The sequence below is a fragment of the Erinaceus europaeus genome, chromosome 12, assembly GCF_950295315.1.
Source record: "Erinaceus europaeus chromosome 12, mEriEur2.1, whole genome shotgun sequence".
Taxonomy (NCBI): Eukaryota; Metazoa; Chordata; class Mammalia; order Eulipotyphla; family Erinaceidae; genus Erinaceus; species Erinaceus europaeus.
The window spans coordinates 79,839,817-79,855,175 of NC_080173.1; the positions used below are offsets into that span (position 1 = coordinate 79,839,817).

A 15,359-nucleotide genomic window follows, 5' to 3' on the forward strand; every position below is an offset into this window, starting at 1 on the left:
GTTTGTTTTTGTTTTGTTTCGCTTCCAGGTTATTGTTGGGGCTCGGTGCCTGCACTACAACTTCACTGCTTTTGGAGGCTATTTTTTCCCCTTTTGTTGCCCTTGTTGTTTATCATTGTTGTTGTTATTATTGTTGCATAAGACAGAGAGAAATCGAGAGAGGATGGGAAGACAGAGGGGGGAGAGAAAGACAGACCTGCAGAACTGCTTCACTGCCTATGAAGCGACCCCCCTGCAGGTGGGAAGCCAGGGGCTCTAACTGGAATCCTTAAGCTGGTCCTTGCACTTTGCGCCATGTGCGCTTAACCCACTGTGCTACTGCCCGCCATTCAACATTTTTATGAATTCCAATTCTCTGTTGAAATCTATCTTTTCAATTACTATATTCACCACTTACTCTATTTTTAAAACTTGAATCATAGTTTCTAAAAATAATCTATTTTGTATAGAGACAGAGAGAAATCAATAGGGAAGTGGGAGATAGAGAGAGATACCTGTAACTCTGTTTCACCTCTCATGAGGCTTCCCCCCTGCAGGTGGGGACTAAGGACTTGAACTCAGGTTCTACGCATTGTAATGGGTGCACTCAACTGGGTGAAGCATGGCCCCCAATCTTATATTACTGTTGCCTGGGCTTCACTGCTCCAGGATGATCTTTTTATTTTTTTTTTCAGACGGAGACAGAAAGACACAAAGAGAGGGAGAGACAGTAAAAATGGTAGCTCCCCCGTATATGATCTGGCACAGCAGAGGTTGAGCTATATTTTCTGTCCTTAAAGCAGAGAACTACCCAAATGAGCTATTTTGCCAACCCTTAATCAGTTATTTAAAAGTCATTGTTAGGGGCTGGGTCATGGTGCACCTGGTTGAGCGCACATTACCATGGGCAATGACCTGGCCTCCACCAGCAGAGGGAACGTCACAAATAGTGAAGTAATGCAGAGTCTATTTTCCCTCTCCATCTCAGATGGTCTCTATCCAATAACCAACAAAATAAAAACAAAATATCATTGCTTACTCACGGCCAGTAGATAGATTGTTAAACTCTCCAGCCTAAGGTCTCAAGTTCAGTCTCCAGCAGTGCATGCACCAGAGTGATGCTCTGACTCTCTTTTTCTCTCCTGTCTCTCACAAGTGGTGAAGCACAGATGCATGTGTCTCTCTGTCTCTCTCCCTATCTCCCCCTTCCCTCTCAAATTCCGGCTGTCTCTATCCAATAATAAATAAAGATAATTTTTTTAAAAAGTCATTGTACAACTGGAGAAATGGCTCAAATGGTTGAGCATTGGGCTCCTGTGCCTGAGATGCCTGGTTCAATCCCCAGCACTGCATGTATCAGAATGATGCTCTTTCTCCTTTCTCTCCTCTGTCTATCTCATGTGAAACACTCTCATATGCAATCAATAAAACAAATCTTCGAAAAAAAAATGTCACTTCATGTGACCATCAACACTATTTCAAGTGTTTCTTTAATGTTCCAGTGCATGTCTAATATTTTTTACTGTATCCTTAACATAATGTTTTGAAGATACAATGAAGATAAATGACATTTCCCATAGTAAAAGCACCCCCTTCTGTGAGGCAAATAGGATAGGTCTACCTTTATTCAATCAGTAACTGAGTTGGAGCCCAGAAAGCATTTCAGTGGATAAAGGATTAGACTCTCAAGTATAAAGCCTTGAGTTAGTGCAATTTGCAAAGATAGGAAACACTGGAGGCTAGGTGGTGGCACACCTGGTTAAGCACATGTTACAATGCTCAAGGACCCGGGTTCGAGCCCCTGGTCCCCACCTGCTGGGGGGAAAGTTTCACGAGTGGTGAAACAGTGCTGCAGGTGTCTTTCTTTCTCCCTCCCTCTCTATCTTCCCCAACCTTCTTGATTTCTGGCTATCTCTACTCAATAAATAAAGATAATTTAAAAAAAGGAAATACTGGAAGGGAATCTAATTTTGAGGGAAGTTCATGACATTGGTTTTGGATATGTTGAATTTTAAGTATCTCTGAGACTTTAGCCAGTTGGATTTAGATTTGTCTCTGAGTAAAGGTGGAGGCTGGAAATATAATTTGAAGATAATTGATGTCATATGTGTGAGAGAGCATGCCTGCACTGGTTGAAAATACAGAGTGAAAATGAAACAGGACCTTGGCTGGAGTCTCAAGGAACTACAATGCTTTTATTTATTTATTTATTTACTTATTTATTTATTTTTTAGTGTGGGTCAGTTACTTTTTTCTTTTTCTTTTATTTGAAAGAAATTGAGAGAGGAGGGGGAGACATGGAGAGACAGAGAGACACCTGCAGCACTGCTGCAGCATTTGTGAATCTTTCCCTCTACAGGTGGGATAAAGTCTGCGTTCCTGTACATGATAATATGTGCACTCTACCTAGTATGTTACCACCTGTTCCCAAAGGAACTCCAATGTTAAATGACCAGATAGATCCTTTTTGTCTTATATTTCTTCTACTCCACCCAAAACTTCAAATGATTCTTCTGAATTAAACTTTTTTGTTGTTAACAAGAACATCAATTTATCTTGGAAAAACTGCCTATTAACCAAAGTTTTCATCAGTATTTTTCTACTGTTTTTGTAAATTCTAAAAGAGAATTCACAGATGTGGGGCTGCGTGGTGGCACGCCTGGCTGAGTGCATGTTAAAATGCACAAGGACTGGGGGTTGGGCATAGTGCACCGGGTTAAGTGCACGTGGCGCAAGGCGCAAGACCCAGCAGAAGGATCCGGGTTGGAGCCCCCGGCTTCCCACCTCAGGGGAATCACTTCACAGGCGGTGGAGCAGGTCTGCAGGTATCTATCTTTCTCTTCCCCTCTCTGTCTTGCCCTCCTCTCTCCATTTCTCTTCAACAATGAACGACATCAACAATAACAATAATAACCACAACAAGGCTATAACAACAAGGGCAACAAAAGGGGGAGAAATGGCCTTCAGGAGCAATGGAGTCATGGTGCAGGCAGTGAGCCCCAGTAATAACCCTGGAGGCAAAAAAAATGCACAAGGACCAATGTTCGAGCTCCCAGTCCCTACCTGCAGGGAGGAAGCTTTGCCAGTGGTGAAGCAGGACTGCAGGTATCATTCTACCTCTCTTCCCCTCTATCTCCCCCTACCCTCTCGATTTCTGGCTGTCTATATCCAATAAATAAATAAATACAATAATAAAAAAATTTAAAAAGAGAAAAATAAAGTCTTAAAAAAAGGGAATTCGCAGATCCTATATGGCTCTAGACAGTACGTTCTCAAACTAGGTCATGACTCAGTGGGTCATGAAATTAACTTAGTGGGCCTTTATTAGTACTTTTATTTTCAAATGTGTTTAACCATTATGAGAAAGACCAAAGCACCCCTCCACCATAATAGAGTTCCATTTATTTTGTCTTTGTTACTCTCTGTGTGGTGCCAGGGATCAAACTTAGGGCTGCCTTGCATGCAAGGCATGAGCTCAGCTGCTGTGTCACTTTCCTAACCTTGATATTAATCTTTTAAATTTTTTTATTATCTTTATTTATTTATTGGATAGAGGCAGCCAGACATTGAGAGGAAGGAGGAGATAGAGGAGAGAGACAGAGTGACACCTACAGCACTGCTTATCACTTGCAAAGCTTTCTTCCAGTAGGGGGGGCCAGGGGGCTTGAACCCAGGTCCTTGCACAATGTAACATATGTGCTCAACCAGGTGTGCCACTACCTAGTCCTGATATTATTTTTTTAAATAAATATTTATTTATTTTCCCTTTTGTTACCCTTGTTATTTTTTCATTGTTGTAGTTATTGTTGTTATTGATGTCATCGTTGTTGGATAGGACAAAGAGAAATGGAAAGAGAAGGGGAAAACAGAGAGGGGGAGAGAAAGATAGACACCCGCAGACCTGCTTCACCGCCTGTGAAGTGACTCCCCTACAGGTGGGGAGCCGGGGGCTCAAACCAAGATCCTTGTGCAGGTCCTTGCTACCGCCCAACTCCCCTGATATTAATTTTTTTATATGGTGCTGAGGAGTGAATTAAGGGTCTTTGTGGGTGTGCCATACTGATGAGCAGGCTGCCCAGGCTAATTATCTTTTTTTTTTTTCCCTTTCTTTTTCTCTTTCTTCCTTTTCGAGGGAGAGGAAGAAAGGGAGAGACAGAGAAAAGAAAAACATAACAGCAGCACTCTACCAGCCATTCCCTGACGCTGTCCGTGATATTTTCATGTGGTGCAAGGGCTCAACCCAAATCTTCATGTCTGATAAGGCAAGAGATCCATGGGGTGATGTATTAAGTGTTTAGGAAATGAAATTTCATTGGGGGCCATGTGGTGGTGCATCTGGTTAAGTGCACATATTATGATGCATAAGGACCTGGGTTCAAGCTCCTGGTCCCCACCTGCATGGGGAAAGTTTCACGAGTGGTGAAGCAGTACTCCAGGTGTCTCTCTGTCTCTATCTCCCCTCCCAAGTTCTCTCTGTCTCTGTCCAATAATAAGTAAATAAAATATTTTTAAGTTATTTTTTTTAATCCTTTATTTCTGAATAAACACAGAGAAGAACTGAGGAGATAGGGAGAGAGACAGAGAGATACCTGCAAACCTGCTTCACTACCTGTGAAGCTTTCCCCCTACAAGTGGGGACCAGGGGCTTGAACCTGGATCCTTGCTCATTGTGACGTGAGCACTCAACCAGGTGTGCCACCACCTGGCCCCTAAAAAATGAACTTCTTAAAAAAAGTAAAATGAGGGAGTTGGGCTGTAGCACAGCGGGTTAAGCGCAGGTGGCGCAAAGCACAAAGACTGGCATAAGGATCCCGGTTCGAACCCCGGCTCCCCACCTGCAGGGGAGTCGCTTCACAGGCGGTGAAGCAGGTCTGCAGGTGTCTATCTTTCTCTCCTCCTCTCTGTCTTCCCCTCCTCTCTCCATTTCTCTCTGTCCTATCCAACAACGACGACAACAACAATAATAACTACAACAATAAAACAACAAGGGCAACAAAAGGGAATAAATAAATAAAATAAATATTTAAAAAAAAAAAGTAAAATGAGGGAGTTGGGTGGTAGTGCAGTGGGTTAAGCACACGTGGCACAAAGGGGAAGGGCGGGCTTAAGGATGCCAGTTCGAGCCCCCGGCTCCCCACCTGCAGGGGATTCGCTTCACAGGTGGTGAAACAGGTCTGCAGGTGTCTTTCTCTCCCTCTCTGTCTTCCCCTCCTCTCTCTATTTCTCTCTGTCCTGTCCAACAATGACAAGAATAACTACAACAATAAAACAAGGGCAACGAAAGGGAATAAATATTTTTTAAAAAAGTAAAATGATACTTTCTTTAAAAAATTAGTGTTTTTAAAAGGAAATAAGTGAAAAATATAAAATGCAAAATACATCACAAAGGATTTATCTACTCTCCTTTCTTGGTCAATTCATCTGTCCTCATGGTTTAACATGCTATTACAGCTCCCAAATTTTATCTCTCACCCACACCTTTCTGCTAAACTCTACATCTCCACTTGAAGACCTACTAGGCATCTCAAGTTGAAATACGAGCCCTTGACACAAAAGCTGCAATCAATAAAAAGCCTCTGAAGGAAATTTTGGGCAATTCCTATCTCTGTCTATTTCTATTTGTGCATGTATGTATTAGGTTATGAAGTAAATTTTATTTACTTATTAAAAATTTAAAGTAGTATTTATCTACACTAGAGAACCAGTTTGGTATATATAATGCAAGGGACTGAACCTGGGGCCTAATGCATACAAGTCCTGTGCTCTAGCTGTAAGACCACCTCCCTGGCTGTAATCTCTGTGTGTGTGTGTGTGTGTGTGTGTGTGTGTGTGTATTTTATTTTTGATGCCAGAATTTTGGGGCTGCATGTATGATAAACATTTTTTCCCCCAGATAAAGGATGAGAGACAGAGGGAAGAAGAAGGGACGGACGGAGGGAAGACAAGATACCACAGCACTAATTCACCACTCATGAAACTTCTTGGCAAGTGCTTCCTTGTGATGCTGGGGCTATCCCCTGGTTTTCACAAAATTTCCCCCCCCTTTACTTTTTTCTTTTTCTTTCTTTCTTTTTTTGAATAGAGACAGAGATAAATTGAGAGGGGAGGAAGGGGAAATGGAAAGGGAGAGAGAGTGATACCTGCAGCACTGCTTTACCACTTGTGAAGTTTCCCACCCTGCAGGTGAGGACTAGGGGCCTGAACCTTGGTCTTCATGCACTGTGACATATGTGCACTATTGGGTACACCACTGCCCAGCCCCTAAATATATTTCCTATGGAGGAGAATAGTCAAGAGAGTTGAAAAACTACTGGGGTTAGACTATGTGGTCTTTAAGACCCTTTATCTTTTATTTCAGTACTTTTGAATTTCTATGTGCTGCTAGTAAGTTTTCACTGTCTTCTTTGGGATGTAGCAAAGTTCACAGCTTAGAGACTACAATAAGCCTATATAATATAAATAGTTCAGAAAAAGGTAGAAACAGCAAGAACTGCCTAATACTCCAACATACAAAAATCTAAACTGAATCCTTTCATCAAAGCAAGATGTTATTGAGAGCACATGACAGAAGTGAACATTTATCAGATCAAAATTTCTTTAGCTAAAGCTTTCATTCACTTACTGAAGAAGTGAAGAGGAATGAAGGAAGATGTCACTCAAAGTCTCTGCTGCAGAAATTGTACCCTGAATAGACTTTGGGAGCAAAGACCACTTTTGAAGAACGTAGGATTTCCACTCATCCACAGGCAGATCCATATTGCTTTAGATCTATAACATCAATAGAAAAGTAAGGAATTAGACTTCTACAAATGCATGATTCTAGAAAATGTAGGGTCAGGCAAATAAATCAAACAACAAAATCACTCCTTGTGGACTTTTTCTATAGCTGTTTCTCAACCCTTAAGTTAACAAGCGTACCTATTCCTTTGTTCAGGCTTCTTCCAATCTTTAGGTCATTCCTTCATTCAAGAAGCTCTCACTCAAGAATGTCACAATTAACTTCCATGTCTTTGGTCTCTTTTCCCCCTCAAATACATTCCTTCCTCCAAAGACAGTTGTCAGATCTCTGCTTTGAAATTATTTGTGCTCCTTTTAGCATTTAGGGAAGCCCAGTACAAAACGTTCATCATCTGATCCTTACTCTCTAATTCTCAAGTCTTATATCTTCCTCTGTACCCTACTGTACTGAGTTATCTTGCCAGACTAATACCTCCAGTTCTTGAGCAGGCTACTCATTTTCCTGGGATCATCCCTAAAGTCATTGGTAAATACCCACATTCCTTTAAAAACTTAATATCTCTATTATTTATTTATTTATTTATTGGATAGACAGAAATCAAGGGGGAAAGAGGAGGTAAGAAGAGAGACACCTGCAGCACTGCGTCACCCCCTGCAGGTGGGGACCGGTGATTTGAAGTTGGGTTCTTGTGCATTGTAACATGTGCGCTCAACCAGGTGCACCACCACCCGGCCCCTATCCACCACACATTCTTTAGGAGTCAACTCAAATGACATTTCCTCCAGATTTTTTTTTTTTCGTGATTCTAGCACATTTTGATTCTTCTGGTTTGGATACAGTGTCTACCCTGGAGTTAGCTCCCCTCACAGCGGACACTCCTTCCACAAACTGATCTTCTCTGACAGAAGGGATGGGGTCTCGTTTACCTGCGGGGACCTCCCTGTGCCAGTTCAGAGTGGCCGGCGGGAGCTCAGCTCCAGCACTGTGTTGCCGAATGTATCAAGTCACTGCTTTCACTCCATTTAGCAGCTGAGTGATCAGGGAACGGTTCTAACTCTCCTCTCGAGTAAACGTCTGTCTATTCGCCAAGATCCGAGCAGGGCATGCCTCTGAATGCCGGATCAGGAAGTCCCCGGAACTGGGTCACCCACTCCCTTGCCTACATCCGCAAGACGTCCGGGAGAGCCGCTCGGCAGCCAGCTCTGGGCTGCGCCATCCCGCCACTAGGCCTAGGCTCGGACGGGTCACGTGGGCCTCCCGCCACGCCGCGGCCAATGAGATTTCCGCTTGCCCCTAGACCCGCCCCCGTGCCGCGGGGACGTCAGGAGGTGGGAGAAGAGCGTTCAGCTCTTTGGGCCAATCGCGTTGGAGCGCGCGGGACCCCGGGAGATAAGTCGGGGCAGCGGAGAAGCTGGAGCGCGGGAGTTGGAGTGGCGCAGCCATGGTGGGCCAGCTGAGCGAGGGGGCCATAGCGGTGAGCAGACGCCAGCGGGCAGGGCCGGCGGGCAGGGCGGCTGTCGTCCCACGCGGCTCTGCGGAGCGGAGAAGGGAGAGCGGGGCTTGGGGGGGGGGGGCGCTGGGGAGTGGACGCGGGGGGGGGGGGCAGCGGGAGCCCAGGGGGAGGGGGAGAACCGCCCAGCGACTACCGGGTCTGATCCTGCCCTCAAAGTTGGCTTCTCTCATCGCACGTTCATGTTTCCCAGCTTAAGGAAACAAAACAATAAACTTGATTTTTCTCCCGACTTTCCCTCCATCCGCAGTCACTTTCAGTCTCCTCCCCCCCCCCCCCCACGTACAGACAGACTTCTCCGGGAGTTTTCTGGGGTCGGCTATTTCTTTTCTCCACCTGCCACCGAGCCTTGTGCCCCCTTCAAGCAGCCGTGCCCTCCAATGGCTGTAGAATAACCCTGGTTGGAGTTAGCTGGGTCTCCAAGTTGCCTAAGCGCAACAGACACATTCAGGCTCTTGCTTGAGTCCTGCGGGTTCTGGGCGGCCGTTGAGGGTTGGGCTTTTGCTTCCTTCTGGAAACCTCATCTCGGCTTTGGTGAGCCCAGTGCGCCTGGCCTTTTCCCAGATCTATTTGCAAATCCCTCACTGTTAAGTTTTTTGTTGTCTACAAGACTCGCTCTTAGGTCCTCTCCACTCCCCCCCCACGAACAATCACATTACCATGTCAATTACAGATTTCAGCGCCCTTTTAGCTCGGAAGGACAAATCTGTATACTACTTGCTTGCTTGCTATTGCAAAGCATTTAAGATTCGACATGTTCCATGATTTCCCCCAAAACTAGGTCTCTTATTCTCTATCTGCATGAATTGAATCGATCACTAATAAGCTAGTCAGAGATGAAAGGAGTCATTCTTACTGCAAATTCCATCCAGTCTATCAGGTCCAGTGTGTTTTGACCTACACGCATGCCTCTAAAACCCACCTTCTGTTCACATTGGCACCATTGTTTCATGACTTCTGTAGCAGGACTAAGTATGGTAATAGCATATTCCCACTTGTTTTCTCCTTCCTGGCCCTTCCCCACCTAAATTTTATTTATTAATTAATGAGAAAGAGAACCAGAGCAACATATGGGGTGCTAGAGATGGAACTTGGAACCTTGGGGCTTGCCAGTTTAGTGCTTTTATCTCTGCCACCCTGTCCTGAGATAAATAAAATCTTTAAAAGCCTCACTGGAAACAATGGGTAAAGAGCCTCACTTGCAAGCCTGAGGTCCAGAGGTTTGATCCTCAGCATTAAATATGCCAAAGCAAAGCTGTGGCTTTCTCTCCTCCTTCTTTTACCCCTCCCTTCCCCAATAAGTAAATCTTTGAAGAAGTAAGAAAGTGTTTAGCTTGTGCCCGACTGACAACATTGTACATGGCTCAGTTTGTGTTACCTGTTATTGATCATCACAAATGTAATTTTACACTTAAGTACTAATAAGAAGGAGAGAGAACTAGAGCATCATTCTGGTATATGTGGTGCCAGGAATGGAATGCAGGACCTGGTGCTTTTGAGTCCAATACTTTATCCACTGTGCCTCCTCCGGGGCCACTGGGTTCTAGCTTCTGTCCATGTAAATCAGTTTCAGCTGTTCTAAAACTGTAGAAATGGGATTAAATAGCTCTTGTGACTGACATCGTAGTAAAATGTTTTTTGAGGTTCATGTTGCTTCACTTGTTTGCACCTTTTTAAATTGTTGAGTAGTATTGCCTTTTTATTGGTGGGATTAATGGTTTACAGTAAATGCAGTTGTTACATGTGTGAAATTTCTCAGTTTTCTACAAAACACTCTCACCCCCAGCTTAGGTCTTCCTCCACCGTTGTGTACCATGACCTGAAAGCACCCCCATCCTTTGCTTTTGTGCAGTACATATTGTACGGATTAACACTGTATGTTGTTGGACATTTATGTTTTCATTTTTTGACTGTTGTGAATGAAAATGCTATAAACATTTAGGTATAAGTCTTTGTGGAAATATGCTTTTGTTTCTCTGGAGTAAATATCTAGAAGTGCAGTTGCTGGGCCATATGGCAAGTTTAGTTTTATAAGAAATAATTATTTTCGGGGAGTTGGGCTGTAGCGCAGCGGGTTAAGCGCAGGTGGCGCAAAGCACAAGGACCAGCATAAGGATCCCGGTTCGAACCCGGCTCCCCACCTGCAGGGGCGTCGCTTCACAGGCGGTGAAGCAGGTCTGCAGGTGTCTGTCTTTCTCTCCTCTTCTCTGTCTTCCCCTCCTCTCTCCATTTCTCTCTGTCCTATCCAACAGTGACAACAACAATAATACCTATAACAATAAAACAACAAGGGCAACAAAAGGTAATAAATAAAATAAATATTAAAAAAAAAAATTATTATTTTCCACAAAGTGGATATGAGGATTCCTCACCAACACTTTTGTTGATCTCTCTAACTAGTGAGTATGGTTAAATCTTTATTTTAAAAGATTTATTTATAGTTGGGGTTGTATTGTCATGTGGAAAACTGGGAAATATTATTCATGTACAACTATTGTATTTTACTGTGGACTGTAAACCATTACTCCTCCAATAAAGAAGTTAGAAAATATATATATAGAGAGAGATAGATAAAACCAGAAAGAGCATCACTCCAGCATGAAGTGCTTGGGATTGAACTCAAGACCTTATGCATCTAAGTCCTGAACCACCTTCATGTGTGCACATTCTAGTTCTAATCTGAATTTCCCTGGTGACTAAGGGTGCTGAACATCTTTTGGTGTGGTTATTGTTCACTTGTGTATCTTCATTTGTGGAATATCTGTTTATGTATTTTGCCTATTTAAAAAGTTGGATTGTAGCGACCAGTAGGGAGGTCGCTTCACAAGTGGTGAAGCAGGTCTGCAGGTGTCTCTCTCTCCCCATCTCTGTCTTCCCCTCCTCTCAATTTCTCTCTGTAGCTAACAGCAACAACAGTAACAGCAATGGCAACAACAGTGGAAAAACGATAGCTTCCAGGAGCAGTGGATATGTAGTGCAGGCATCAGGCACTAGGCCCCAGGGATAACTCTGGAGGGAAGGGGAAAAAAAATTGGGTTGTAGACCAGAAAAAATAGCTTTCTTGGGTAATGTACTGTCCTTGCCCTGTGCACAACCCAGGTTTGAGCCAGGCCCCAGCCACATTGAAGGGAATGCTGTGGTGCTGTGGTAGCTTATTCTTTTCAAAGAGATAAAACATTTATTGAAGTAAAGTAGAGATAGGAAAGAGGGATGAAATGCATTCATAAATACATGCAGAGGAAGGAGAGAGAGAGAGAGAGCGTGAGCTGCTGCTCTGGTCTCTTTCTCTGTCTGTGTCTGGAAAAAAAATCAAACTAGGAGTCGGGTGGTAGTGCAGCGGGTTAGGTGGCACAAAGCACAAGGACCCACCCGCCTAAGGATCCTAGTTCGAGCCCCCTTCTCCCCATCTGCAGGGGAGTCACTTCACAAGTAGTGAAGCAGGTCTGCAGGTTTCTTATCTTTGTCTCTCCCTCTCTGTCTTCCCCTCCTCTCTCCATTTCTCTCTGTCCTATCCAACAACAACATCAAAAACAACAACAATAATAACTATAACAATAAAACAACAAAGGCAACAAAAGGTAATAAATATTAAAAAAAATTTTTTTTTAAAGTCAAGACTAGAGGATTGAAGCTCGGGGGGTAATTAAAAATGTTGCACTGTGTCCTTATCAATTAGTTTTAAGAATTCTGGGGGCTGGGTGGTGGCCCACTTGGTTGAGTACAAACATTACAGTACACAAGGACCTCAAGCCCCTGGTCCTCATCAGCTCCATGAGTGGTAAAATAGTATGGCATCTCTTTCTGTATCTCCTCCTTTTCAGTTCTCTCTGGCGAACGCTAGAAGAAGAAGAAGAAGTTCTCTCTCTCCTTTTCTCAATTTTCATCTGTCTCTATCCAAAAAAACAAAAAAAATAATAAATTTCTGGAAATGTGTTTAGTTAAATGTAAGCATTATATTTATTTTCTTCCATTCAAAGGGTTGCCTTTTCGTCCTTGAATGTTTGATTTTTGAAGAACAGTTTTACATTCTGAGGAAATCTAACTTGTCAGTTTTCCTTTTCTGAATTGTACTTTGTGTCCTGATAAATCTTTGCTTTCCGTAAGGTCACAAAACTCTGTTTCCTCTTAGCAGTTTTGTAGTTTTAGCTTTGATATCAGACCTATAATCCATTCCAAGTTTTTTTTTTTTAATTAATTAACTTATTTTTAAATCAGTGAGAAAGTGATGGTGGTAGGTGGAGACCAGAGTACCATTCTCTCACATGTCATTCTGGGGACCAAACCCAGCACCTCGTGCCTGAGAGCCCAACACTATCCCCTCACTGCACCACCTCCGGTGTCACCTTTCTCAAGTTAAACATTTTTTAAGATATTTATTTACTCCCTTTTGTTGCCCTTGTTTTATTGTAGTTATTATTGTTGTTGTCGTTGTTGTTGGATAGGACAGAGAGAAACGGAGAGAGGAGGGGAAGACAGAGAGGGGGATAGAAAGATAGACACCTGCAGACCTGCTTCACCACCTGTGAAGGCACTCCCCTGCAGGTGGGGAGCCGGGGGCTTGAACCGGGATCCTTATGCTGATCCTTGTGTTTTGCGCCATGCGCACTAACCCGCTGTGGTACCGCCCGACTCCCAAGTTAAACATTTTTTATAAGATTCATTTATTCGCTAGGGAGAGAATGAGAACATCACTTTGGCATATGCATCACATCAATAGCTTATGCTTGCAAATCCACTGATCTGGCCACTGCACAACTCCCAGACTAAAGTTTACTTTTTAACAGATATGCTCCCCCATTAATGTGAGGAGAGAGAACCAGCGCATCATCTGGCATGTACAATGCTGGGAATCAAACTTCAGTTTAAGAGTTCAATGCTTTGCCCACTGTGCCACTTCCCAGGCCACTTCATTTTTTTTTTTATTATCTATTTATTTATTTTATGCGAGAGGAAGAGAGAGACTGTGGCACAGAAACTTCATTGTGATAGGGATCGGGTTCTAATCTGGGCTGCAGCAAAGATTTTAATTACTTTGAGAGAGAATCTGAACACTGCTTCAGCATATGCTGTGCACGGAATCTGGTCGGCCTTCCACAGGCAAGTCCGTTTGCTGAGCCACACCTGGGCTGGGCAGCGCAATTTTACTTCTTTCATCTTTATCTTTATTTTTTCCCCATACAGATATGCAGTTGTTCAAACACAATTTGTCAAAAAGACTAATATTGAAGTATGTTGTCACCTTGGGTATGATTAATCTTTTTGTTTTCTCTTGGTAAAATTAATCTTTATATGTGTGATTCTGTTTTTAGAATGTTTGATCTGCCATTGCCATATGTTGATGCTTATGCCAGTGCAACACCTTCATGTTTGTTGTTATTATTATTTTTTTAAAAAAACGGATTTTATGAGAGAGAGTATGTATAAGTAAGTGGTCCCTTGATCCTTTGTAGCATATGTAGTGCTGAAGAGAGAACTAGGACCTCATGTAGGCAAGTCCTGCACTTCTGCCCACTGAGCTACTTCCCTAGCCTCACAATATTATCATAGTAGCTGGAGCTTTCTAGCCAGTCTGGAAACTAAGCCTCCAGAGTGAGGGCAGTGGCTCCATGATATAGAGTATGTGCTTTACATGCGTGAGGCCCTGGTTTCCACCCCGGATACCACATGAGAGGGTAAGTTGAAGCAAGTGGCACTCCTCCACGGTTGGCGGGGCGGTGGTGTGGCCTCTCTCTCACTCTCTCATGCTTCCTCTCATAAAAAGAAAGATTTGAGCTGTGAAAGTGGCTCTGCAGTAGAGCACATGCAGTTTAGTCACTTGTGGAGATGATTTCATTGCTTCTTACAGCTTAGTAAAATTCCACTGTGTATATATGCTTCAAATTTCTTAGCATCTGTTGAACTTCTGAGTTGTTTCTAGTGCTGCTATCAAAACTTTGCCGGTGGTCCAGTGTGGAACTATACCCTGTAATCTTACAACTTCAAAAATGTAAGCAAAACAAATCAAAGTGCTGCTTTGAACACAGGTGTAATAGATCTCTTTTGATGGATGTTTTTGTTTTCTTTGACTAAATTCCTAGGAGAGCAGTTGCCAGGTCAGGGGGTAGGTCAATTTCTACTGTTACAAGGAATCCCCAATACTGTTTTCCACAGAACTTGGACTGGTTTACACACACCGCAGTGGAAACTGTTCTCTCCCCCATCTGCCCCACCCCCATCCTCACTTTTTCTGCCCTTTCCAATGTATGACATAGATGTGCAGTGACTTTGAACATTTTTTTCATGTCTGTTGGCTATTTGGCTCTTTTGTGATGACTCTATCCATCTCCTCTCTTTATTTTTTTATGGGAATTTTTATTTATTGAGGTTGATTGTTTTCTTGTTGATTTTCATGAGTTCTTTAAATATTTTGGTTATTAGCCCTTTGTCTGATGTATGGCATATAAAGATCTCCCACTTAGTAGGGTGTCTTTTTCTTTTTGGTGTGCAGAAACTTTTCAGTTTGTAATCCCATTGGTTTATTTTTGGTTTTGTTTTCCTTGCTATTGGATTTGAGTGTTTCCAAAGCAAACATTGTGGAGTGTTCTGCCAAAGTCTTCTTCTATGTACTTGATGGTTTCAGGTCTAATGTCCATGTCTTTAGTCCATCCGGAGTTAACTTGTGGACACAGTGATTTTTGTACATGGTGATCCGGTTTCTGCACACTTTAACTCGATTTCCCCGACATATATTGAAAAGACTTTTTTCCATTTGATGTTTTGGGCCCTCTTGCCACAAGTCAGTTGTCTGTAGGTGTGAGAAAAATGTTAAGTATCTTTTTAAAAATGTCTTATCTTTTATTTACTGTATAGAGACAGAAAAATCTAGAAGGATGGGAAGGAGATAGAAAGGAAGAGAGGTAACTGCAGCACTGCTGATCTGCTCGTGAAGCTCTCTCCACAGGTGGGGACCATAGGCTTGAACTTAGGTCCTTGCACATTGTTAACATGTGTGCTCTACCAAGTGCGCCACCACCTGGCCCCGAAAATCTTAAATCTTACCAAATGTTTTTCCCCTTTCCCTTTTTTTTTCTTTTTTAATATTTATTATTTATTTCCTTTTGTTGCCCTTATTGTTTTATTGTTGTAGTAATG

At 42.9% G+C, this 15,359-nt stretch overlaps 2 protein-coding genes and 1 long non-coding RNA gene across 6 annotated transcripts in view; 2 read left to right on the forward strand and 1 right to left on the reverse strand.

Annotated features, from left to right (window-relative positions):
• The window catches only part of SMYD4 (SET and MYND domain containing 4), a 79,406-nt gene extending 71,451 nt beyond the window's left edge, over positions 1 to 7,955 (reverse strand). For 3 of the 4 annotated variants that reach the window (XM_060204135.1, XM_060204133.1, XM_060204132.1), the window contains exons 1-2: positions 7,645 to 7,955; positions 6,602 to 6,747 (exon numbers count right to left, since the gene is read on the reverse strand). In XM_060204135.1, the coding sequence (XP_060060118.1) occupies positions 6,602 to 6,735 (134 nt within the window). In that variant the 5' untranslated portion in view covers positions 6,736 to 6,747; positions 7,645 to 7,955. Of the gene's footprint in view, positions 1 to 6,119; positions 6,254 to 6,601; positions 6,748 to 7,644 lie in introns of those variants that run through there. The other variant, XM_060204134.1, reaches the window with a different exon arrangement.
• Positions 1 to 15,359, forward strand: part of LOC132542030 (uncharacterized) — a 139,513-nt gene that overhangs the window by 73,890 nt on the left and 50,264 nt on the right. The gene's annotated exons all lie outside the window — the stretch shown is intronic.
• Positions 8,082 to 15,359, forward strand: part of RPA1 (replication protein A1) — a 56,340-nt gene continuing 49,062 nt past the window's right edge. The window contains exon 1 of the mRNA XM_007520398.3: positions 8,082 to 8,192. Within this exon, the coding sequence (XP_007520460.2) occupies positions 8,160 to 8,192 (33 nt within the window). The 5' untranslated portion in view covers positions 8,082 to 8,159. The remainder of the gene's footprint in view (positions 8,193 to 15,359) is intronic.